The 25,068-nt window shown below is 35.3% G+C and overlaps 1 protein-coding gene across 7 annotated transcripts in view; it reads left to right on the forward strand.

The window, feature by feature from the left end:
- The window catches only part of LOC121727357, a 32,965-nt gene extending 11,665 nt beyond the window's left edge, over nucleotides 1-21,300 (forward strand). Inside the window, exons 2-29 of one of the 7 annotated variants that reach the window (XM_042115140.1) lie at nucleotides 7,192-7,374; nucleotides 8,918-9,058; nucleotides 9,285-9,317; nucleotides 10,345-10,527; nucleotides 10,727-10,870; nucleotides 10,996-11,178; nucleotides 11,297-11,428; nucleotides 11,513-11,827; nucleotides 11,917-12,231; nucleotides 12,313-12,627; nucleotides 12,707-12,895; nucleotides 13,009-13,149; nucleotides 13,554-13,874; nucleotides 14,023-14,205; nucleotides 14,777-14,827; nucleotides 15,057-15,209; nucleotides 16,139-16,375; nucleotides 17,456-17,587; nucleotides 17,785-18,108; nucleotides 18,213-18,401; nucleotides 18,600-18,737; nucleotides 18,871-18,960; nucleotides 19,265-19,579; nucleotides 19,676-19,832; nucleotides 19,943-20,109; nucleotides 20,309-20,635; nucleotides 20,715-20,894; nucleotides 20,978-21,300. In XM_042115140.1, coding sequence (XP_041971074.1) covers nucleotides 7,192-7,374; nucleotides 8,918-9,058; nucleotides 9,285-9,317; nucleotides 10,345-10,527; nucleotides 10,727-10,870; nucleotides 10,996-11,178; nucleotides 11,297-11,428; nucleotides 11,513-11,827; nucleotides 11,917-12,231; nucleotides 12,313-12,627; nucleotides 12,707-12,895; nucleotides 13,009-13,149; nucleotides 13,554-13,874; nucleotides 14,023-14,205; nucleotides 14,777-14,827; nucleotides 15,057-15,209; nucleotides 16,139-16,375; nucleotides 17,456-17,587; nucleotides 17,785-18,108; nucleotides 18,213-18,401; nucleotides 18,600-18,737; nucleotides 18,871-18,960; nucleotides 19,265-19,579; nucleotides 19,676-19,832; nucleotides 19,943-20,109; nucleotides 20,309-20,635; nucleotides 20,715-20,894; nucleotides 20,978-21,165 — 5,426 coding nt within the window. In that variant the 3' untranslated portion in view covers nucleotides 21,166-21,300. The remainder of the gene's footprint in view (nucleotides 1-7,191; nucleotides 7,375-8,917; nucleotides 9,059-9,284; nucleotides 9,318-10,344; nucleotides 10,528-10,726; nucleotides 10,871-10,995; nucleotides 11,179-11,296; nucleotides 11,429-11,512; nucleotides 11,828-11,916; nucleotides 12,232-12,312; nucleotides 12,628-12,706; nucleotides 12,896-13,008; nucleotides 13,150-13,553; nucleotides 13,875-14,022; nucleotides 14,206-14,776; nucleotides 14,828-15,056; nucleotides 15,210-16,138; nucleotides 16,376-17,455; nucleotides 17,588-17,784; nucleotides 18,109-18,212; nucleotides 18,402-18,599; nucleotides 18,738-18,870; nucleotides 18,961-19,264; nucleotides 19,580-19,675; nucleotides 19,833-19,942; nucleotides 20,110-20,308; nucleotides 20,636-20,714; nucleotides 20,895-20,977) is intronic. The other 6 variants (XM_042115142.1, XM_042115143.1, XM_042115141.1 and 3 more) reach the window with 6 other exon arrangements.
- The last annotated feature ends 3,768 nt before the right edge of the window (nucleotides 21,301-25,068 follow it).

Raw genomic sequence — 25,068 nt, forward strand, 5'->3', positions numbered from 1 at the left:
ATATTATAGACAAACATAGTAACAACTAATTCAGTATAATTTTGGCCATCGGCCATAACATGACAAATATTGAGTCATACCTATGAAGTCTTCATTACCTATACTTTTAAAATATTACAATTAAAAGTCGAATTACAATTTCTGTCGAATTATTTTCTGGTTATATAAAAGTTATTGTATTCGTGCACCTCACAATGCATTACGAATAAGCAAATCTTATCTTATATCTTTAAACGAGCAATTCTTGGAATTAATTAATTGGAATCTCGGAATCGGCTCCAACGATTTTCATGAATTTTGTATATTATAGGGGGTTTCGGGGGCGATAAATCGATCTAGCTAGGAATCGTTTTCAGAAAATGTCTTTTTATTCGTGTTTTATCGATAATCGAGTTTCTTACGCCAGTTCTTCTCGCCGGGGTAGTTCCCGAACCGGTGGTAGGCATCAGGTAGACATTCTGAAAAAATTGATTCAAATTTACTCAGAAATAAAACATTTTTATTATTTTTATTTTAATCGATAAACTGAAAAATATTACTCTTCCTGACATCTATTGGCGAATAATAATACAATTTTGTTAGCTACTAATTGTTTTAACGACCAGCAGATGGCGTTATTAAGTACCACGAAGTCAATGAGTGTTTGCTATACCGAGCAAAGCTCGGTCATCCAGATACTTATTTATTATAATATACGGACCCTCTTAGTAATAAAACTATTTAAATAGTAAATAGCTTTGTCATATGACTTTTCCAACATATCGGATAAAGAAATTAAAGATAGCAAACCTCGTATAGCTATTCGCTTTGGTAACATTTTTTTAATAACGTTTGCTCTAAGAGAGATTGTACGTAATATATATATTTTTTAATTTTAAATTTAATTTAAATTTAAAATGTATAAAAGAAAAATTAAAATTAAATTTTAATTTACGTAATATTTGACAAAACTTTTGTATTCACTATTCATTAAAGTTATATTATATTATTATGTAATCGTTAAAAATTTGCCTTTGCCTGTCTTTGCCTGTGTGCGGCCGTAAGAGGACCAAGCGCGTAGCAGTGCGGCGTAGCTTGCTACGGGCTACACACTATACAAGCTACGCCGCGCCGTAGACGGATCGTAGCTTGCGTAGCAAGTTAGCTACGACGGTGCTACGCAAGCTACGAGAGTTCCTTTTCCTTGATATTAATTTTCACTTTTAAAACGCAATATTTCTTTTAATGAAATAAGGGGGCAAACGAGCAAGCGGGTCACCTGATGGAAAGCAACTACCGTCGCCCATAGACACTCGCAACATCAGAAGAGCTGCAGGTGCGTTGCCGGCCTTTTAAGAGGGAATACGCTCTCTTCTTAAAGGTTTGCAGGTCGTATTGGTCCGGAAATGTTGGTGACAGTTCTTTCCAGAGTTTAACAGTGCGCGGCAGAAAGTTACGCGAAAAACGCACGGTGGAAGACTGAATTTAAAGTGAATACTGAATACTGATATGAATTAGTGATGTAACAGATATTCGCATTCGCATTCGCGAATATCCGCGTATTTTTCAACATTCGCATTCGCATTCGCGAATGTTGAAGATAAATATTCGCAATCGCATTCGCATTCGCGAATCTGAAAAATCCAACATTCGTTACATCACTAGTCCAGTTATGTCAAACCCAGCCGACAGATACCGACTTACATTGGATTGACATAATCCGACCAAATGTCATAGGTCCGTCAACTATCTATGAATCAATTTCTTCGACGATACAATCAACGTCGATTATGGGAAATCATATTATGTAGCTGAGAGGGGCCTATAAATGTATAGTATGTCCCTATACAAATTGAAAATCGCTTGTATGGTAGCAATTGAAGTAAGTGGATGAAGTGGATAACTAAAATTTTATAACTCTAGGACATTTACTCATTTTTTACATTATAATTTGAACAAGTCTTGTAAATTACCTACTTCATCATCTGGCTTATATTATATCAGGGGGCCTATTATGAGCTCTTAAATCCATTCACTTTACGTCCTTATACAGTCAGTATAAGGACGTAAAGAGAATGGATTTTAGAGCTCATGATAGAGGCCCAGGTACTTAAAACCCACATGTTTCAAATTTAAATAATTTTCCCGGTCCTAAAGACTTCACGTATGCAATAAGAAGTAAATTTTCAAATTGTTATTACCCTTTTCATCCACATACGTGTAACGTCTTCAATTATAACAGTAAACTCAAAGTTCCATAGCGGATAGACGATAAAATCAATGTCAACCTTCCTCTACGTTTGCTAGTTCCACAAAATATCATATTGGCAGGTGCCCAATCTCGAAACCCAAACTGTCCCAAAAGCATTCTATGGCTCTGAAGCGGAATATGAGCTATTTTTATAAATTACTGAATGAAACTAAAACTGAATGGAAACTTGAGGTGGAAAAAAAACTCGGTGGTAAGGGATATATTTTTAAAAGTGTTATTTTAATAATGCAAAAGCTTGTGAGGGTGAAAACCAGTCTTTATAAGTGTATGTTCCATCGTAGCGACTAAACTACTGACATGATTTAGATCAGAGGTTCCCAAACTCCTTTGTTTCGTGGCCCACTTGTAATTGGTGCATACTGCGGACCTCCGTAACACTCCCCTACAATACTAATCATTCAAACAGTCGCTGAGCTTTGCAACAAATTATCCACCTATGTCAGGGATGGCAAACCAGTGGCAGGAGCATTACATTTTTAAATATACTTTGTCAGGAATACAAAGAAAAATATTATTTCGACACTCTTTCTTACAAAAACAATTTTTGAGCTTCTTATGACATTGGCTGCCTATCTTTATAGGAGAAGTCAAGTCGGGTTACCAAATATATTTTTAATTTTTATAGACCCCCATTAACGACTTGTGGACCCCCATTTTTTTTCCACGCAAGCGTAAACCCCTGGGGTTCCACCTGGACCACTTTGGGAATTAATGATTTAGATGATCATTAATCTAAATCGCGTCAGGTGTTGACACAAAATTATAACAAGAGCCGGATTAAAGCTGCGCCGTGCGCGTCCACCGGATCGGAGCGTACGAAACGGCCGGTTTTGTTGCTTTGTATTGATTTCTATGGTACTGCGTGCACTGGAACATTATTTCTGCGCCTGACAAATTATAAATGACGACGCTATGTCCGAACCGTATGCTCCGATTCCGACCCGGTGGACGCGCAGATTTAGGGCGCTTTCCCATGAGCCACGGTACGACACCACAAAACGCGGTGACGACTCCGGGCGCCATACATATCTATGTAGCGTTAATAGTTTGTACACGCAATGACGCCCCCCAGCCAGCGCGACACACGATTTCCATACGACAATTCATTATGTGGTCAGATACTGCTATATAACGTCTTTTTTTGCGGTGACGATTTACCATCTTTGAACCTATAATTATGAACTTGCACACTATGGACCGCAAGATACGAACTACTAAACTCTAAAGCCATAGCGGTGTCACTGCTGAAATCGTCTGAAAACATCCAAACGACAGCCTGTGTGCCGTGTCGTGTAGTTCTTAAATCGTGTCGACTCGTGGGAAAACGCCTTAAGGCTACATTAATTTCATGGTACGATTAAAGTTTAAAAGGATTATCATGAATTTTAATTGTTATGGACGTGGTTCAACAGCTTTTGTATGTTTAACAAATTATATATTTTAAGTTCATGCGCACGAGAAAATAATGTTTCTTTTAGCTTTGTCCACACTGTGCCTTTTTCTGTTCATCAAGGGCATGCGCTATAGCGCAGTCAACAGCGAACGTGAGGCATGCCCGCGACGCATGCCCTCTGACCGTATCCAAAACTTCATAAATGACAATATAGGTGTTGCGTTCCTTGACGCATTCAATTATTGAATGCGCCAATATGAAAGTTGTAGACGAAAATTGAAGATGAAAGTGCACAGTGTAGACATAGCTTATCGTATGTATAAAAAATTGGGAGACGAGCTCACGAGTAACTTTTTTCGTTCCAAATTCAAAACTGTGCCGAGTAATCAGACATAATATCAGTCTAACGTGTTTACTGTTTAGTGTGAACTTTACCCTGACTAGCTTTGGACGGCTTCGCATGGGTGATTTAATATTTCTTAATGCCAAATCAATTTTTCACAATATTGATATATTCACAGCCTATGACACTTTCACATAACGATTTCTATTGATAAAAGTGTTTTTGAAATTTACTAAGTAGATCCAGAGAATACCCATTACAACGTAAAATAATCGGCCAAGTGCGAGTCGGAATCGTGCACGAAGGGTTCCGTACCGTTATAGACGAAAAATAAGCCAAAAATTGTGTTTTTGTATGGGAGCCCCCCTTAAATTTTTATTTTATTTAAATATTATTATTAATCATTAAAATAGACATATAGCTAAGGCCGTTATGAAAATGTCAAGTGCCTAGCTGTTGCTAAAAAAGGCCAAAAAAATACGTTTGTTGTATGGGAGCCCTCCTTAAATATTAATTTTATTTTGTTTTTCGTATTTGTTGCTATAGCGGCAACAGAAATACACAATCTGTGAAAATTTCAGAAGTTTAGCTATAGCGGTTATTGAGTTACAGCCTAGAGACAGACAGACAGACAGACGGACAGACAGACGGACAGACAGACGGACAGACAGACGGACAGACAGACGGACAGACAGACGGACAGACAGACGGACAGACAGACGGACAGACAGACGGACATCGGAGTCTCAGTAATAGGGTACCCTTTGGGTACGGAACCCTAAAAAAGAAGTTTGGCAATCTTCTTTTTCTAATAAAATTACATAATATGCAAAAAACGACTCCAGAGCGCTGATAGCAGGATGGTCAAACAGCTGTCTAACAACGGTGCAATAACTTACATATATTAAAACGTGTATCTTCGAAAAAGATGAAGTGAAAATATTTTGTATTGTTAACGTAATATGTGAACTCTATTTAGAACTAAACTTTTAGCACTCAACAAAGACGCAAGTCTACGCCCACTCGTTACAGCTGTGTCTATTTTAGTTGTATTCTTTTTAGAAACTTAAAATACGTAGATAGTTCTTTGCTAATAATTTATTTTTAATTCTGTTTAAGATTTTATTTAAGCTTTACCTACACTTTTTCGAGTCGTAACAGAAAATTTAAACTGTGTTTCTAAAACTATCAACAAACTATTATAAGTAATTTATAATTTAATACAATATTCTAAATGTTCTCTCAACGTTGGGCTACGATCATTACCACCATAATGGCGAAGCTGTCTCTCTCACCCACAATCAATGACGACCATGGACAATCATAATATTCAAACCCGCGGGTCACCTGATGGAAAGCAACTTCCGTCGCCCATGGATACTCGCAGCATCAGAAGAGCTGCAGGTGCGTTGTCAGCCTTTTAAGAGGTAATAGGGAATAGGGTAGGGAAGGGCATAGGGGAGGGTAGGGAAGGAAGTAGGAGAGGGTAGGGAAGGGAAAAGGGTAAGGGGATTGGGTCTCCGGTTAACTCACTCGGCGAAACACAGTGCAAGCACTGTTTCACTCCGGTTTTCTGTGAGCCCGTGGTATTTCTCCGGCGAGCCGGCCCATTCGTGCCGAAGCAAGGCTCTCCCACGTCAAAATCTCTCGTATTGTTCCGTCATAGGCCAACGTTATCCGTTTCCCTTCTCAAATATTGAAAGAGATTTAGTGCTCTTAATCGCAGTTTAAAATCACCTAGTTGCGCTAGTGTGTGCTTTTATAATTATTCTGAACTTCACGTTATCGTGGATGCCGGCTTCCACGATAAAACGTTGGTACGTAAAATGCCCTTTTGATCTAACGCACCGCCGACGTTTTGTGCGGTTCAGAAGAGTGTAGACGTCGTGATGTCCTCTAACGCGCACGTTAAAAAGTTATCGTCGACAGAAATTTAAAAGCGTTTAATGCACAATACTTTATTTCACTTTGCTTATGCACTAAAATACAGGTGTGGCTTACTAATAACTATAATTAGGTATAATTTTTTTTTTATTTTTTTATTGATAATAACAACAAAGTACACAATCAAGTAGTGCAGCTTATGCTCGCGCGTCCCGACTGGCGCGGGGGTGCCGCGCTCGCCGGTGCATTCAAGAACGCTTCACCCCGCGGTGCCCCTTGACCTCGAGCCCCGATGCAACAGATCGGCTCGTTTTGGCGGGCGTCGTTGACAATAATATTACGCGCACATACAAACAATAATAATAACTTAACACAAGCGCTACAAGCGTCTTTTTTTTTTCTTCCTTATGTTATCGTTTTACCGCGGACGTCTACGATATTACCGACAAAAGCGCACAGTCAATATAGATTATGTAGACCCAGTTCCTATACGTCAGCACACCTAAATGTAGGTCTGATTCACCACAACGATCACCAGACGAGATAGTCTGGTTTTATAATTAAAAGCTAAAAAAAATATTCTCTAATGTGACACTAGAAAGCATTATCTTCACAAGGCAGTAAAGTATTTCTATTTATATTGGCTAGACAATTCAATAAAAAGGACAGCAAGATTGTTTCCGCATTTAAAATTGATTCAAACAATTGAAGTTAATTTTACAGTTTGCTATGTTATATGTTCGATCTAATAATTTTGGTTGGAGACATTTGATGCCATGGCAATATAGCGAGTGCATTACACTGGTCAGTATTGGCGAGTGGTCTTGGGGACTTTAATATACAGGATGTAACAAAACTAAGCGATAATACTTCAGGGCGTGTATGAGCCCCGTGTATAGAGTTCACTGTAAAAGTAGCAGCGCTGAAAGAGCAAATTTTTTTATACTTTTGTAAGGGAAAACTCGTGACGCTGGAGCGCTTGCTCATACAAATCACAAAAAAATAGTTTTTCAGCGTTGATACTTTCATAGTGAACCCCACAGTGAACCCTAAAGTTTTATTACTTAGTTTTGTTACACCCTTTATTATAATACTAGACGTTCCGCGCGGCTTCGTCAGAGTAATATAGATATTTCACAGACAATTAATTATTCCCAAACAAACAAACAAACAAATTCTTCCGCTTTATAATATTAAGTATAGATTTCAGATTATTTTATAAATCCTGCTGCTATCATTAAAACAGTAGTAATATAAAGACTAGTGTCGACATTTTCAGTTACAGTTTAATCAACGCTAACTAGCCAACTGAATTTCCAGATGCACGAAGCTGTGTAACGTGCGACAAAGTGCTGGAGGAGTTGGAGACGATCGACGACGACACGGACACCTTCGGCGTGGACTTCGTCAAGATCAACGACAAGCGGCTCGCCAAACAGCATGGCATCACGAAATTCCCCGCCCTCACGTACTTCCGTGAGAAGGAACCGATCATTTACGAAGGTGAGTCCATCAGGCATCAGATGTTCAATTTCCGAACTATTTAGGAACTAACACCTTCAGGCCCAATTTCACCAACGTCTGTTAGTGTTAGCAGCTTATTAAAATGTCATGTCTTCTCTTTCATTCATATGAAAAACGAAAGAGGAAGCATAGTTGATAATGCTCATTCGAGCATTAACTTTAGCAGTCGTTGGTGAAATTGGGTCTTATAATAATTTTATTGTTCATGATGCCTTTCGACGATTAGAGAACAAGATGGGAAAATTGTTCTAACATACTCTTAGCGTAAAAGGAACCCCCCTCCCCACAAAGAGACCCTTCGTAGAATCAAATGTTAAAATAACGTATAATAATATCTATGGACGCTTCACACCACGTCTGTCTGGCCCCGTGGTAAGTACCTGAAGGACTTGTGTTACAGGTACCAGACAACGGAAATATATTTAATACTTTTATACTATACATATATTTAAGATTTTTTATTATATGATACACATATTTAATACACATCCATGACCCAGGAACTTTGAAAACTTTTTGTTCCCTCGGCGGGATTCGAACTCGCGACCCCCGGCTTGAGCTACCAACGCGCTCATCACTGAGCCACAGAGGTCGTCAAACGCACATCTTAATATTATGATTAATGAAATAATTGAAACTCTAACTCTTGGATTGAAAACAAATGAAGCCGTAACTCTCATGCCAACTCAAATGAACAATACACAAGTAGCAAAACACCTGAGTAATATTTAAAATTACAATTTAGTGACACCGAATAACGAATTAGTAACTTAAAGTAGGTACCAGTACCAGCTAAATCTCTGTAAATTAAATAATCTCTCTTTACAAATTATGTAGGCCATGTGTTCCAATCTCAAAGTAGCTTACTATTTATACAATAGTTTAAACCGAGCCATTCCTAAGTACGCCAAGAGAGCATTCATTTTATAGCACAAACATCTACAATACATACAATAAAAATAATTTTAACATCAAACAAACATTTGAGAATTTTGTTATATATGAAGCAAATAACAAAACTATAACATTATTACTATTATTAAAACACACTATAGAAACTAACATTATAGTACCTAAATCTATTAATATTGGCTCATTTCAACATTCTACTCGATCCACATTCGAATGCCAGAACAGATTAGATTAAACAAAAATATAGGAAGATCGCAAATTATATTTGGGAAGAAATAAATACCATAGTAAAAATAATAATTGATCTAATTGTCGTTGATTACCATGATTGTATTGAAATAAAAATCTATCTTGCAAGCGAGCTGACAATAAACGATATTTCAATAGTTTCTATAGCATCATCGTTTGCGAGGTTAATCTCTTTGGCAGAACACTACATTTCATTAACTGCCATTTGATATTTCTATTACAGATAATCCAATCACACTAAATGTTTTCTTACTTTTATTCCTAATTTTTCCACATTTTTATGAAGTTTCAGTTGAATTCAATGTCGTTGCATTGATAGATATTTATTTTGACATTAAAATGTGTGTTTTGCAATTTCTAGGAGATCTTATGGACGAGGAGAGCGTCCTGGATTTCTTGACGAGCTTAGAAGCAATGGACCTTCCTGACAGGATAGAAGAAGTCAATCAGAAAATCTTGGAAAAAATAATCGAGGATACGGAATATGTTGCTGTGCTCTTCTGTAGGTATCCTTACACTTATTATGTGGGTTCAGTAAAGCAAAGTTAATAATATCTAATACTGATATCTAGTATGTATTATTTGGACATAATAATTTATTTTCCACTAACCGTAGTGAATATAAATATTTTGGTCGTGTAGATAGACATTGACTTACTCTCTGTTCTTTCTACTCATTATTTTGTAAAGTACATTGCGATGTGTGTTTGACAGTGTTTTTCACATAGGTCCTGATCACAGTAGTTGCGGCCCGTTAAGCAGTAAGTACGGTTTTAAGCTGGGGGTATGTTGTATATTATCGTTTTGGCTGATTCTTCAAGCTTCTTTAGTTTAGCACATAAGTTAATATTTAACGTGTCGTCCGTTTGTCGCTTGCAATACGATCGCCGTGGTTTTAATTGGAATCTGAATAAAAAATTACTTAAGCGTTTGGCTCGTCCAAATTAAACGAAAATTCTTTGACGCTTCGCCCAATTAAACGTTTGGCTTCGGGACAACATATTACAGTGGCATGAATCACTCGATACGTTTCGTATCAATAATCGTTTGTCTTATCATTTCAATATTTCTTAAACGAAACTCTCGCTATGTTATCTTTAATACGGTGATGAGTTTAATCGAGTTTGTCTGTCTTGTATTAGGGAATACTAGAATCAAAAACACGTTTGCATTATCGGACCGAGCAGCGGGCTATTTCGGCTGATCTATTTTTGTCCCGCCGGCAAGCTCAGATTGACGGACCGACGTGTCACGAACAAGACATGCTCTATAATCTTCCTTCATGACGACTAAATAGACCTTGTTATGAAACTAATATAAAATTAGTCATACTAATGGATGCTTCGAGCGACCTTGACCTAAATAACATAAGATACAATGTCGAGAACATTTTTACGACTAGAGTAATCTTAGATCACACAAAAATCTTTACTAGCTACAAATAGTAGCTAGAGTGCATTAGAATTATACTTTTGTCCTGCTGAATCTTCTCATAGGAATGTTTACTTTGAAGCCCCATGATTATGGTTTTCTGAGATGCTAGTGATATTTCTTTAGGTTCCTATCGATCTAGATAACTCTTTCACAGTAACGTTAGTGATTTCACAATATAATGACCCTACACACGACCCACCAATCTTTGCACGACACTACGCTTGCTATAGCGCACAAAATATATTTTAACTCAAAACAACCTGGCAACGCGTTAACTGCACAGCTTCTCGTCAAACGGGGCATGACTCGTCAACTGTACTAAACAAATTATAAGCAGATAGCTCGACTTTTCAGATAAACCTGAATGCAAGAAATGTGCCAAAGCTCTCCAAGAACTGGAAAACATCGATGACGAGGCTGATCAGCTTGGAATAGGTTTTGTGAAAATCCACGATGAAGAACTAGCCGAGGAGTACAGTCTTGGAGAATTGCCAAGATTAGTATACTATAGGCACCAAATACCCGTCATCTATGAAGGTTTGTAGTGATCATTTGTTTTTAAACTATACCTATTTAGACGTTTTACCATTTTAGGATATGTTAAAGGATATCAATTTATTATGATATTGGAACAATTTTATCCATGTTCTATTTTTATATCTGTTAAAATAAAACATTAAATTAGCACAATTTTCATGTAAAAAACCCTAACGATATTCTGTAACGGTACTTTCAGGAGAACTCAGCCGGGAAGAGGACGTCTTGGAATGGCTCATTGCCAACAAATCGACTGGGGATGAAGAAGATGTGATCGAGGATGTAACGGCTAAAACACTCAATACTCTTATAGGAAACATCGATAATCTTGTCGTATTATTCTGTAAGTACGCTGTTTCGTGGCTCTTCTTTAAGGAATAGTATAGTATAATAGTATAGGAATAGAAATATACTTGAAAGTATATTTTAACGATAAAAAAAATATATGTACCATATTTATATTTTCAGACGATCACGGTGACGATGAGTCAATGACGGTTTTAGCAGAACTTGAAAAAATTGACGACGACTGTGATCGTCACGGAATTCAATTTGTTAAAATCGATGACAAGAAAGCCGCTAAAGAATTTGGAATCGACGATGTCCCATCTATTGTGTACTTTGAAAAACAGATCCCCAATGTTTACGACGGTAAGGGGTTAATTTATTAAAACTTTTATTTTTAATAACGAAAAATGAATTGAACAACGAACGATTATTTATTATATTGAATTGAACAATATACAATAATTAATTTCCGTGATAACAGGTGACCTTGAGAACGAAGATGAGATTTTGGAGTGGCTTGTAAGCCAATTAGAGAAAGATGAAATCGAGGACGTAACTGATGAAATGCTCGACAAGCTTATTAAGGATGGAAAAACAGTCGCTGTTTTATTTTGTAAGTGCACATTTAATTAACGTACTTAAAACTTGTTTAAATTACAATAAATTATATTTTATAAAAAAAATCTATTGTTTTCAGATGATAACAATGACCGAAAGTCTCAGAAGGTTCTAAATGAGCTTGAAAACATTGACGACGAATGTGACCAACTAGGCATTGCTTTTGTAAAAATAGACAATGACGAAGAAGCTCGAGAATATGGTATCGATAAAGTTCCTACGCTTTTGTACTTTGAAAAAGGTATCCCCACATTTTATGAAGGTAATCTAGAAGAGGAAGAAAAAGTTCTTACTTGGTTAAAACATCAGACCGAAAGTGATGAAATAGAAGATATTACGGATGAGATGTTAGATCTGATACTTGAAAAAATGAATTATGTCGCAGTTCTGTTTTGTAAGTATAACTGAAGCTTTAACTTGCCACCACATCATCTGCAAATGTAAAGATTACATTAAAACTGTAATATTATTTTATAATTTAAGATGACAAGGATCAGAAGAAGAGTCAAAAGGTTTTAGCCGAATTAGAAAATATTGACGATGAGTGCGATCAAAACGATATAGCTTTCGTTAAGATAGACGATGACAAGGAAGCAAAGGAATATGGTATTGAATCTGTGCCAACGATTGTTTTCTTTGAGAAAGGCATACCACACATTTATGAGGGTGACCTTATGAATGAAGATGAACTCTTAGGATGGTTAATACACCAGAAACGTCATAGTGAAATTCCTGAAGTTACTGATGAAATGATGGACAAACTTATTGAATCAACACAATACCTCGCAGTAATATTCTGTAAGTTTTGGGATAATTTTACTATGGCACAATTTTGCATAAAACATGAAATACTAAAATTAAAGAATTTCTATATTTCAGATAACAAAGAGGATAAGCAAGATATCAGGGTTATGAATGAATTGGAAAACATTGATGATGATTTAGAGAAAGAAGGCATTGTCATAGTAAGAATAGACAACAATGCTGAGGCAAAAGAATATGGAATCCACCATCTACCAACTTTAGTTTACTTCGAAGATAATATACCAGCTATTTATGAAGGCGATCTTATGAACGAAAATGAAGTTCTAGAATGGCTAATTGAGCAAAAAAATAGTGCAACCATAGAAGAAGTAAATGACGAAATATTGGTGGATCTTATTGAGGAACATGAATATGTGGTTGTCTATTTCAGTAAGCGTAAATTTAAATTAATTTTGAAAATTCGTGACGATCAAATGTTTTCATTTTTATTAAATCGTGAAAATTTCAGGTGGAACTTGTGAAGAAAGTGAAGAATGCGATACAATCTTGGATGAGTTGGAAAACATCGATGACGAACTAGATGAAACTGGAATTATATTCGTCACTACAGAAGATACATCACTAGCGAAAAAGCATGGCATTAAAAATTTCCCAACTCTGGTCTTCTTCAGAAATAAAGAGCCACTATTCTTCAAAGGTATTTAAAACATTATATCCAAATATGTATTTTTTATATGTAGTATTACCAGAAACTTAATGTTTACTTGCGAAAGGACCAACTGAATAATATACGATTCTTGTACTTTTTAGGCGACATTGAAGATGAAGATGAAGTTTTGGCTTGGTTGACTGATGAAGATACTTTAGAAATTCCGGGGAGAATAGAAGAGGTTAATGTAAAGATGCTTGAGAAGATATTAGAAGAGAATGATCACATCGTAGTTTTCTTTTGTAAGTATAATTTTAATTTACTTTAAGATTTAATAAAACCACAATCACTTCACCATCAATCAAAAAAAGATATACAGGGTGTTTCAAATTAGGTAAGTAAGCCAAAAGAGTTTGACTCAGTTTCATTTCGAACAACTTTTGTTCTACGACTTTTGGAAATTCGCGATAAAAATATTTTCTTTTCCATTGTAAAAACTAAAAAGTGACCAACAACGTTTCTATGGAGAATATATATTTTTTTCGCGAATATCCAAAAGTTGTAGAACAAAAGTTGTTCAGAATGACCCACTGATCACCCCCTTTCGGCTTACTATACGTTAATTGAAACACCTTGTATACTTTTATTTCCCAGGGACTATAAAACTAATTCAAAGTGTAATAATATAATATTAAATAAATTTTAGATAAGGAAGGTGACAAAAAATCACAGAAAATTTTAAGTGAGTTAGAAAATATCGATGACGAGTGCGAAGAAAAAGATATCGATTTCGTCAAAACATCTGACGAAGGAATTGAGAAAGAATATGATTTACCAGACTTGCCAGCTCTAGCATTTTACCGTCACAAATTTAGAACTATATACGATGGGGACTTGATGCACGAGGAAGCTATTTTGAAGTGGGTTTTGGAATTGCACGAATCTGTACCAGATGTTATTGAAAATGTTGATCGGAAAACTTTAAAAGATCTCATAAATGACGTCGAACATTTGGCCGTATTTTTCTGTAAGTATATTATTGGAAAGTGTGTGATTTTTTTTACTTTGAAATTTCTGTTTATATTAGACAAAACATCAAATGATAATTGTAATAAATATTTTATAGTTTCCTGGAAATTTTAACACTACTTTTCTTTACTTTCTATAATTTTTAGATAGCGACACCTGTGATACCTGTGATGATATCCTTGAGGAACTAGAAACTATTGATGACGACACTGACAAACATGGTATTCAGTTCGTTAAGTCTAAGGATGCTAAGCTGGCATCTGATATTGGTATTTTCAGCTTTCCAGCTCTTGTATACTATGAAACCGGAGTTCCAATAATGTATGATGGTAAGTAGTTTTTGTATTCCATTATTTCTTTTTATAACCTTTAATTTTATTTAAATATTTAATTTCCAATGAATTGACAAAAATATTTTGCCGATACGGAGATTATTATGAGTACTGTTAGCAGTGTCCCTCAATTACAGTGCGTTCAGGATTATTATTTGTACGTTGTATATTCAAGAGATGAGTTTTATTTTGCTACCCTAAAATTCCAGACGGAGACAAATAACTCTTAACGCATTGTAGATTATTATCTTTTTATAGCTTGGCAATTTTAAAATTGTAAGGTTCAAATTCTGTCTAATAGCGTTTTCGGCATCTGAACTGCCCGGGAGCAGGGTGGGCTGACACAATACGGAAACATCCGAAGTTTAAACTAAGAGCATAAACTACGTATTGCATAGTACAAGTGCAATACGTAGTTTATGTTCTTAATTTAAACTTCGAATGTTTCCGCATCCTGTCGGCCCACCCTGCCCCGGGGCAGTTCAGATGCCGAAAACGATATAAGTATATTTTAGTTTGTAAGTATATTATTAAAAAAAAACAATATACTTCCTTATCCTGTTTATAGGTGATTTAAAGAACGAAAATAAGGTCCTCCAGTGGCTTATAGATCAAAAAAGTAAGAACCACATCCATTTTATAGATTTGTAATTTAAATACTATTTACTGAAATTTTGTCGAATATTATACTTAATCAATTAAATTAAATTATTTACATGCATGACATCATTATTGCCATATTATATGTAATTTTGAATACAAGTAATTAAATGTTTTAATAAACTCGTGCCTTAAATGCTGGATGTTTGAGCTATGTCATTTTGCATGACAGTTACTAATGCCTGCAGGTGAAGATAAAAAGCGACAGAAAAAAGTAAACCCTAAATCAAAGGCAACTGCTGATGTAAGCAAAAAATCACGGCTTGAAAAAAAGGATGATAACGAAGAAAATATTAAAACTAAAAAAGAAAACAAAGAATTGGACTTGAACAAACTTGAAGGTAAAAAAACTAAAAAGGTAGAAAAAAAGAAGGTAATTAATAAACGCAAGGAAAACGAGGATGATGATGATGATGACGGATCTGAAAATGATAAAGAAACTAAACCTACTAATAAAGGCAATTTGGGGAAAACGTTTCAGCATATAAAGAGAAACATGTTTGATATGAAACAAACAAAGGATGACGATGACGAGGACAACGATGATGATGATGACAATGAGGATGACGATGATGAAAATGATGAGGACAATGACGATGATGACGACGACGACGACGACGACGACGACGACGACGACGACGACGATGATAATGACGATGACGATGATGATGACGATGATGACGATGACGATGACAACGACGACGATGACGATGATGACGATGACGACGATGACGATGATGACGAAGAAGAGGCAATTTTCAAGAAAATAAGTAGAAATAAAAAAATTGGGCATCATGTAAAAGCTAGTCAAGTTAGTATCTATCGCTTTAACGATGATGATGACGATGATGACGATGAGGATGATGACGACGATGACGACGATGATGATGATGACAATGATGACGAGGACGATAATGGCAACAGGAAATTCAGTAGGATAGATAATGCGTACGCAGGTAAATGAATAGTAATGAGACGTGGATTTACGTGAAACCCGAGATGTAAACCCGCACTGAGACACGAACATAGTCCCCAAATCTGCATGGTGAACGGGTCCCGCATGGGTCCTCCTGCACCAGCTATTGCCTGCAGTCATACGCGAACGCTTTCCAGTTTAAACGTTTTAAATTTTCTAATTACTAACACGTTGTTTAAAATATAAATGCGCCTGAAAACGCGTTGTAATAGAAATATGCACAGTATTAACGCAGTAACTTTAATATTATTTAAACATATGCGGGTATAAAAAATATTTTTTTACTGACTGCAGGCGATCGCTGTTTCTACATTGGATTGGGTGCGAAACCAGCTGTCCCAAAAAAGTCTTACGACTCGTACCAGTGCTGTCCCACTAAAGTCCAGAGTCCGACAAAAGTAGCGAAGGCATCACCAGAAAAGGAGACGGCAAAGAAATTGGACAAGGAAAAAGCGGCACCGGCTGAGAAATCTGGGAAGGGAAAAAACAAGGCACTCGCAAAGGCTGACAAGGCACTGAAAGGGAAAAAAGGTTTATTTGACTCAGAGAATATTTGGTGGTGGTAAACATTAAGATTAAGTTAAAATTAGGCAATAATTATTAACCGACATGGTCAGAGAGACGTGCACATGGTTCAAGGGCATGAACGTTATTGTACTATTTTTGTTGAGCTCTTAATAACTTAGATTTGCCTGATTTGTATCACTTAATAACCTTGTGTCCCTTGATCCTTGTGAGCACATGCTAGGGCTGTATGATGTATTTATTTATTTCATATAGACTGTATCATGTTAATATCCTTTTCAAAATATGTAAATTAATACAACGCATATCACATTCTTACTACTACTATATTATATTATATACGTATATTTATCGCATCGCATTAAGCTTTTGGTATATATATTTTGAATTTTAATAAGTTAGGATCTCTAATTTCCGTGTAACTCAATGTATAAAACAGTTATTTTAATAAATATTAATATTCCAATTTTTAGACTATGACGAAAGAAAAGAACAGCTAAGGCATTTCTAACTTTTAATTATATTTGCCAACGTTAAAGACTTATTGTTATTAGATTTCATGTTTCATATAGTGATCTAGATTTCATGACGTCTCATGTTTTTTAATTTTGTTATTTTTGCATAAAACACATAAAATTTTAAGTAAATTTCTCTGATTCAAAGCCATACAGAGCAGCTGACGTGATGCTAGTTTTTGTAGTTACATCAAAACTATTTTTATTTCGTTACCAATTCTCGTGTTCAAATTTTTAAAAGTGCTAGTTTTTGCGGCTAATCATGTGAGTTTTGAAAATGTGTTTTGGCCGATTTGCGCATGAATGTTTAGTTATCTATATTTTTATGTTATGTCGAGCCATATTTGAATAATTTTTCTTGTTTTGTTAAATAAATACTTTTACTATAATTTTATTTATCATTACTCTCCACTTGGGAATGATGTCAGCATGGTATTGCTGTAGTTTCCGCGCATGTCTATTATTGGATGTTAACTGGTGAGTTGATCAAATAGTAAAATGGATGTGGTTTCTTTGTAATTTATTTTAGAAGAGTAGGAATTTCGTTGTTGTACATTTTAAAACTTTTTAGGGGACTTACTGGATGAGTCCGAAGTTCTGGATTGGATGGTGCAACAAAAGGAAGATGAAAGTATAGAGGAAATTGACAGAGATCAACTGTTTAAATATATTGAAACAAAGGAATTTTTGGCGGTAGTATTTTGTAAGTATTATTCTGACGAGAACGAAAAATATTATTTATCACTCATTTTTAAATTTCTCGTAAAACCTTAAATAGGTGGTATATTTTAACAACACTTTATATATTAAAATAAAAGTAAACAGCGATTTTTAAGCATTTTAAATACTGATTAATTGATACTTGATGTTAAATTTATAATTTGTAATTGTATATTTTAGACAAAGAAGAAGACCCTGGAAGTCCACGAATACTTAGACACGTTGAACTCATAGACGATGAGGCATCCGAGTATGGTATTAAAATCGTAAAATGTAGCGATCGTCTCATGGCCAAGAAATATGGCTTTAGAAATCCACCGGGTATCACCTACTTTAGAAAGACCAAGTATATTAATTACGACGGGGATATAGACGATGAAGAAGAAATTCTAGATTGGCTGACTAATCCAGAAAATATGGAACTTACAGATCACATTGAAAAAGTTAATAGGAAAATGTTCCAGAAGATTCGTCAAATGTCTGATTATGTAGCTGTGTTCTTTTGTGAGTAATATTTGCTGTATTTCATTTGCAAAATTTTAGAGGAAAACATCCGAATTTACAAAGGTTTTCATTTTTATGCGTGTTTCATGTATACTATGTTTTAGACAGTAATGACTGCAAACAGTGTCCAAAAGTTCTTGCCGAGATAGAACATATTGATGATGATGCTGATGGGGCTGGGATTAACTTTGTGAAAATTGACGACAGGCAGATGGCAAAAGAATTTGGAGTATTTGCTTTACCAGCTGTTTTGTTCTTCAAATTGGGTTCTAAGGATCCTGTCATTTATGCGGGTGTGTAGAAATTCTTCACTAGTATTCATTCATGACTAAATCAGAGTAGACAGAATGATATGTCTATTGCGACTATCTTATCTAACTTATATATATCTTATACTTATACTATATCTAACTTACATCAATTCAAGAAAATTGAATTGATGTAAGTTAAGACATACCCTAACGTAGACCTAATGAAGATTATATTTTCAGGTGACCTATACGATGAACAACAACTACTAAATTGGCTACTGACGCAGAAAAATCCGTCTGGAGACGTAATTGAAGCTTTGGAAGGCCAAGAACTTATAGATCTAATTGAGAGCTCTACCTCAATAGCTGTTTACTTCTGTAAGTCGTACTTGTCAATTTTCTGTTTTACTATGAAGGGCACCAAAAGCAACAAACATGTATCCATTAAAATATTTTAGAATACAGCATATTTTGCTGAGTTTAAATGTATTAATAATGTAAATGTTACTAGGGAACAAAACGTTATGTGAGCTATGCAATTCAAAACCAACGAAAAAGAAAAAGTCTAAAGACATCGAGGAAGAATTACAGGATACAGATGGTAGCATTCCCTGTGTCATTAATGCAATGTTTTCAATCGATTAGTCCAATAGTGTCCGTTATCCTCGCATGGTGCATGTCTTCACTGTAGAACCTAGACAAAGCACATATTTACCTTTATGATATTTATTTTAAAGGGTATTAGTTTTTATCGTACGTTATTATTATTCCATTTTGCCACATCCTGTAATATACGTAACAATATACGAGTTTTACCTTGTTTTATGCCACTTGATTTCCTAGAACAAATCCAATCTTTTCTGTTAATAGTGGTCAAAATATTAACATCATGATTAATATTTCAGACTCCCTAGATTGCGAACAATGTGCTGGAATTTTGGAAGAACTCGAAAATATTGATGACGATTGCGACAGACATGGTATTAAATTCGTCAAGACACAAGATTATTCTATTGCTGAGTCATATGGGGCTACTGATTTTCCCGTGCTAGTTTACTTTGAGCATAACGTGCCAAATGTTTATGAAGGTTCATTAGCAGAGGAAGAAGAGGTGTTACAGTGGTTGATTACACAAAAAACCGAAGACCGCATTGAACTTATAACAAGAGTTATGCTAGAAAAGATGGTGGAAGAAACACAATATTTAGCAGTATATTTCTGTAAGTACAAAATTTGATATATATTAATTATTTGTCTATCACATTTGGATATTATTTGATTTTTGCAGAATTATTTATTTAGCTTAATTATTGCAGATAAACTAAACTGTCACATATGTGATCACATTCTTGAAGAATTAGAAAAGATTGATGACGAATGTGACGTATATGGCATTCACATGGTTAAACTTCAGGATCCGCAACTAGCCAAAAGATATTCTATCAAAACTTTCCCAGCAATGGTATATTTCAGGTACTAGACTAAACATAAAACATAACTACACTGCACAACCAAATTAACTACACAAAACACATAAACAATAATCTTTGCGGTTATACTTATATGACTTTGTGCAATTTTAGAAATGGGAATCCGTTACTTTTTGAAGGCGACTTACAAAATGAAGAATCAATCTTAGAATGGCTTATTGATGATGACAATCGTGAGTTAGCGGATGAGATTGAATCTGTAAATGATAGAATGCTTGACAGGCTATTGTTCGAGTCCCATTTACTTGCTGTATTCTTTTGTAAGTTGATGTTTAGTTTAGGTCAATTTTCGCGACCAAAATATTTATAACTAGCTAATATATTTAAATAACAAAATTAATGTATGTTTGTGCATGTTAATTTGAATGTGTCTTTATAACAATATCTAATAAAATTTCAGAAGTATACAAGACCAAAATGTAACTGTTGTTGTAAGTAAGGGATTACTTTCTATTTCAGACGACGAAGAAGATTGTCCTGAATGTGAAGACATTTTGGAGTCCTTGGAACAAATCGACGGTGAAGTGGATCAATTTGGAATCGACTTTGTAAAAATATCAAGCCCCGATGCAGCTGAGAGATATGGCATTGTAAACATACCGTCACTTGTCTACTATCGTAAGCGTACCCCAATGTTTTACGATGGAGATTTACACCAAGTAGACAAAGTACTTCAATGGTTAACGTCTCAAGATGTTTTTGAACTGAAAAACGAAATTGAAGAGGTTAACAGAAAGATGTTGGACAAACTACTAGAGGAAAATGAATTTCTCGCTGTATATTTCTGTAAGTAATTCAGTAAAGTTGTAACAAATGCATAAAATAAATTAGTAAAGATGTAATAATATTTTGTTTGTCGTTTCAGACGAGAATTCTCAAGAAAGCCGATTCGTACTAGACAAATTAGAGAACATTGATAGTGAGACCGATAACTTGGACATTACTTTTGTCAAAATGCACGACCCTCGATATGCAAGAAAATGGGGTGTTACAAAACTGCCAGCGATTGTTTATTTCCGGAAACGGTTTCCCAGTATATACAGAGGTAATAATGAAAAGCATACGAAATTCCAAATTTACTAAGCTATCTAAGTTTTTGTTGTTAATAAAATATATTATATTTTTCAGGCGAGTTGATGGCCGAGGACGAAGTATTGGAGTGGTTGCGGAAAAATCGATTTAGGCAGCCAGAGTTGAATATATTTATGTATGCGTTGATAGCACTATCAATAGCTTTCGTTATTTACACTGCCTTTCTTATGCAGTGTTTCAAGCCTGCCCCTACCACTACAACGCAACATCCAAAGCAATCGTGAAAGTGAAGCGACCAAAAGTTCATAATAAGAATAGGTTTATAATAAAAGGATGCACAAAATGTTTAATTTTGTGTCTAAATGGGCGCTATTCCCAATAAATTATAAGCGTCCTTTCCTGAAGGAGATGAAATATTGGAGGAACGTTAGACAAAATTTAGCTGTAACTATTTTATTGGATTTTCCCGAATTATACCGAAGTTCCGTAATAAGAAAAAAGGGATTTTACGAATTAGACATTGAGTGACGAGCGTATATTGGCATGGCAAACATTTTCGTTCCATTATATGCTTCGGCTTGGAATTTGGGAACAAACTACGTCTGTATAGGTTCTATTGATTATAATATTTGTCTGTGTAGATTAGGGTGAGCTATTGACGACTAAATTTATTTTTCTATATATTTGATAATTACTTGATTTTGTAAGAATAACGGTGTCTGGTGATAATTTTATAAAAGAGGTGGCAATATTTGTTTTTACCTTTTATATTTTGTAAAGACTGTAAATATTTTGCTTCTTATGTTTATAAACGTTACCTTTGCAAATAACGTAAGGTGACGACGTAAGTTGTTAAGTATAACTTTCAATAGAATAATGAATATACTTTTAGTTTTACCATCTTTCTTTGTGACTTTACCGTACTTTATTTATACAGCCTCAAATAATATTATATTTTCTTATGTTTCTTAATAACCCATTACTGTTCAACAAAGTATTTAATTGTAGTCGTATAAATTGCATGCAGTTTTCCAGAATTTCATTCCTGTTGTGTTATTGACAAATTCAAAGTTTATGTTAATTTTTCTTTGATTTGTAACTGTAAGTTTTATTGGGATTACATTTATTTTGTAGACGATTTCGCCACTAGCGCTTCTTTCCTCTTCATTGTCAAGACCTCGTAACGTGTAGAGATCGACTTCTGTTGTCTATTCTTTCTTCATCAAGTCGGTTACATTCGTCCTAAGTTATTCCTGAAGTTATTTTCTAGTTGTCTAGTCAATTATTTAATTATTTTGTAGCTGGAGCGAACGCATGTTTCTCGTTACGGTTCTTTGACCAATAGCGTCTATAGCGCAACATCCACAGAAATAAATCAAGATAGAACGGCTAAGCGGGTTAGCGAGTACGCGTGTTTCAATCTTGCACAAGTGAGCAAGATTTGTTGAACGTTCATTCAGTCAGCGCGCACGTCTCCGGAGCGGTTGTGCAAAAATGCCTCAGTGTGCAGTGTCTAATTGTAAAAAAAAGAAGTACGAAACTGAATCGGTCAAAAGGAGGTATTTCTTTCCACGGGTAAGTTATTTGTTCTAACTAAATGCAAATCAAAAATTGACACGATCGATTCCTTAGCAAAGCACGCACGTCGCCGTTCTATCTTGATTTATTTCTGTGGCAACATCACTAATATTTCCAATTGTTTTCTAATATTCTCAGAGTATTTAGGTGTAATTCTTATTTGTTACTTGCAATTTAGTTGATTATCCACCTTTTGGCCCGTGGTATAACTCTATGTACATAATCTACCTGTGCAATCTGCGAGGACTCATGCTCAAGATAATAAGTAATAACGAAACACGTGTGCATCAACTTTATGTAATAATTTGTATATAAAATGTAAATATATAAAATAAAAAACAGTAAAACAATACAACGTTGTTTTATTGTGTGTAATTAAATGAATTTAATGGAGGCACTTCACATGGCTATTTGTATTTATTAGTAAACTTATAAAATATATAATTTAATTAATGTTATTTTTATTTCTTTTCACAGACTTACTTTGCGTTAAAATAATAATTAGTATGAACAATGTGTGTAGAATTAACGTTCGAACAGGGCTTCATAACGTTATCGAATACCCGAAAAATATCGTTACGTACCGGTATTTTCATTATGGTAGCCAAATAACAGTATTTTTTTATCGATATCTAGTAACATAACCAAAAAATATCGTTATAAAAATACCGGTAAATATAACGATATTTTCTGGTATCAGGTATGCGGTACATGCGTCGTGCACCAAATCTCACTCGCAGCCCAACTTCCGACTTCCGAGCACCAGTTTTTATATCCGTGGAAGAGCCATGCTTCGGCACGAAAGGGCCGGCTCGACCGGAGAAATACCACGTTCTTACAGAAAACCGGCGTGAAACAGCGTTTGCGCTGTGTTTCGCCGAGTGAGTGAGTTTACCGGAGGCCCAATCCCCTCCCCTATTCCCTTCCCTTCTCTTCCCTACCCTCCCCTATTACTCTATTTCCTCTTAAAAGACCGGTAACGCACCTGCAGCTCTTCTGATGCTGCAAGTGTCCATGGGCGACAGAAGTTGCTTTCCTTCAGGTGACCCGTTTGTTCGCCCCCTTATTTTCATTAAAAAAAACTTTGCTTAACAAGTCAAGATGGTGCTGCAATTTGTTATGCAAGGTACCTATGTCCGTATTTATTTACTTGTTTTAATTGTGGCGAATACGGGGTATGGGCAAAATATGGATAATTATTTGTATGTCTTAACTCTTAGTATTTATTACTAGAATTCTAAGTTTAATACATATATGTTTTGTAGACTGTAGTTAAAAATATCAACACATTTAAAAAAGGAAGCACAAAATTATATGATAGCATTTACAAAATATGTAGGTATAATTATAACACGGAGAATATTTTAAGGAGCGTAGCCCATCGGATCAGAGGCGCTTTGCACACGACAGGGCAGGGCGGACCGGTGGCACAAAGGGAATCCTACAATATCTATTACCAACGCACACCAAGGGCAAAAAGACCGCTCCGCAGGTCCCCGGCGGGCTCTGGCGGCGCGGCATAACCGCGGCTGCCCGCCGTGGATCACACAAACAAGTTTACATGCAGTAACGCAGACAGCGCCGCGGCGCGAGGCGGTAGCTAGCTCTATTCTCTCTTTATTCCTTCGTGGACAAAAAGCCTGCCTCGCCCCGTCGTCTGCAAAACAACAAAGTCCGCCCGACAGCCAGCGCACGGCGCACGTGCTGGCAATACAATAATTTACTATACAAACCATAAATTAGTAATATTTGAACAAAGATACTGAGCACTGAACTACTGAGTACTGACCATGTCATTCTCATTACACGTCATTTTTCTTATAATATATTATACCTACTGATACCAGACACATCTAGTTTAATTTTGTGCATACTGCATACTGAATTGCCTGATTAAATTAAGTACTTATTTTACAAAAGGTGACGTTATCAAAGAACATATATTTACCGTTATAAATCCTATTTACCGTTATAAAATTTACCGGTATTAATTCCAATTTTTACCGTTATTTCTAGTATCGGGTAAATTTTCATACCGTTATCTATGCCCTTGAAGCAGTAACGTTATGAAAAAATACCGGTATTTGAAGCCCTGGTTCGAGGCACTAAAATAACCTACGAAAAATAAAAACTAAGGAAACTTAGCTCCCATACTTATTTCAACCGTTTTAAATTTGGTTCCTTTTCGCACACTAAAATATTATGGCAATAGCAACGAAACACTAACACTCAAATTTACAAAATAAAGCCGTTGTCACTCCTATATTAACACAAAATTGTGTACCGAATACATGCATAAAGTATGTATGTGTTCGGGTTACATTTTGTAGACTCGTGGACAAATTTTTTAATACAGTTACTGTTCCTTAGTTTTTATTATTCGTAGAAAACAAATTATATCTAGTATAAAAAAACGTATAAAAATAACAACAAACGTAAAAAAATCTATTTACTTACTAGTTACTACCATTTACTACTTAATTTATTACTACTAAAGTCCGGTCGTCGGATAGAGAGAATAATAATTATGCTTTTGACTATAGCATCTTATCTGAAGATATGTTTATGCTACTCACAATATGTAAGTGGAAACGAATAATTATCAATAT

This window comes from Aricia agestis, chromosome 5 (genome assembly GCF_905147365.1).
Source record: "Aricia agestis chromosome 5, ilAriAges1.1, whole genome shotgun sequence".
NCBI classification, from domain to species: Eukaryota; Metazoa; Arthropoda; class Insecta; order Lepidoptera; family Lycaenidae; genus Aricia; species Aricia agestis.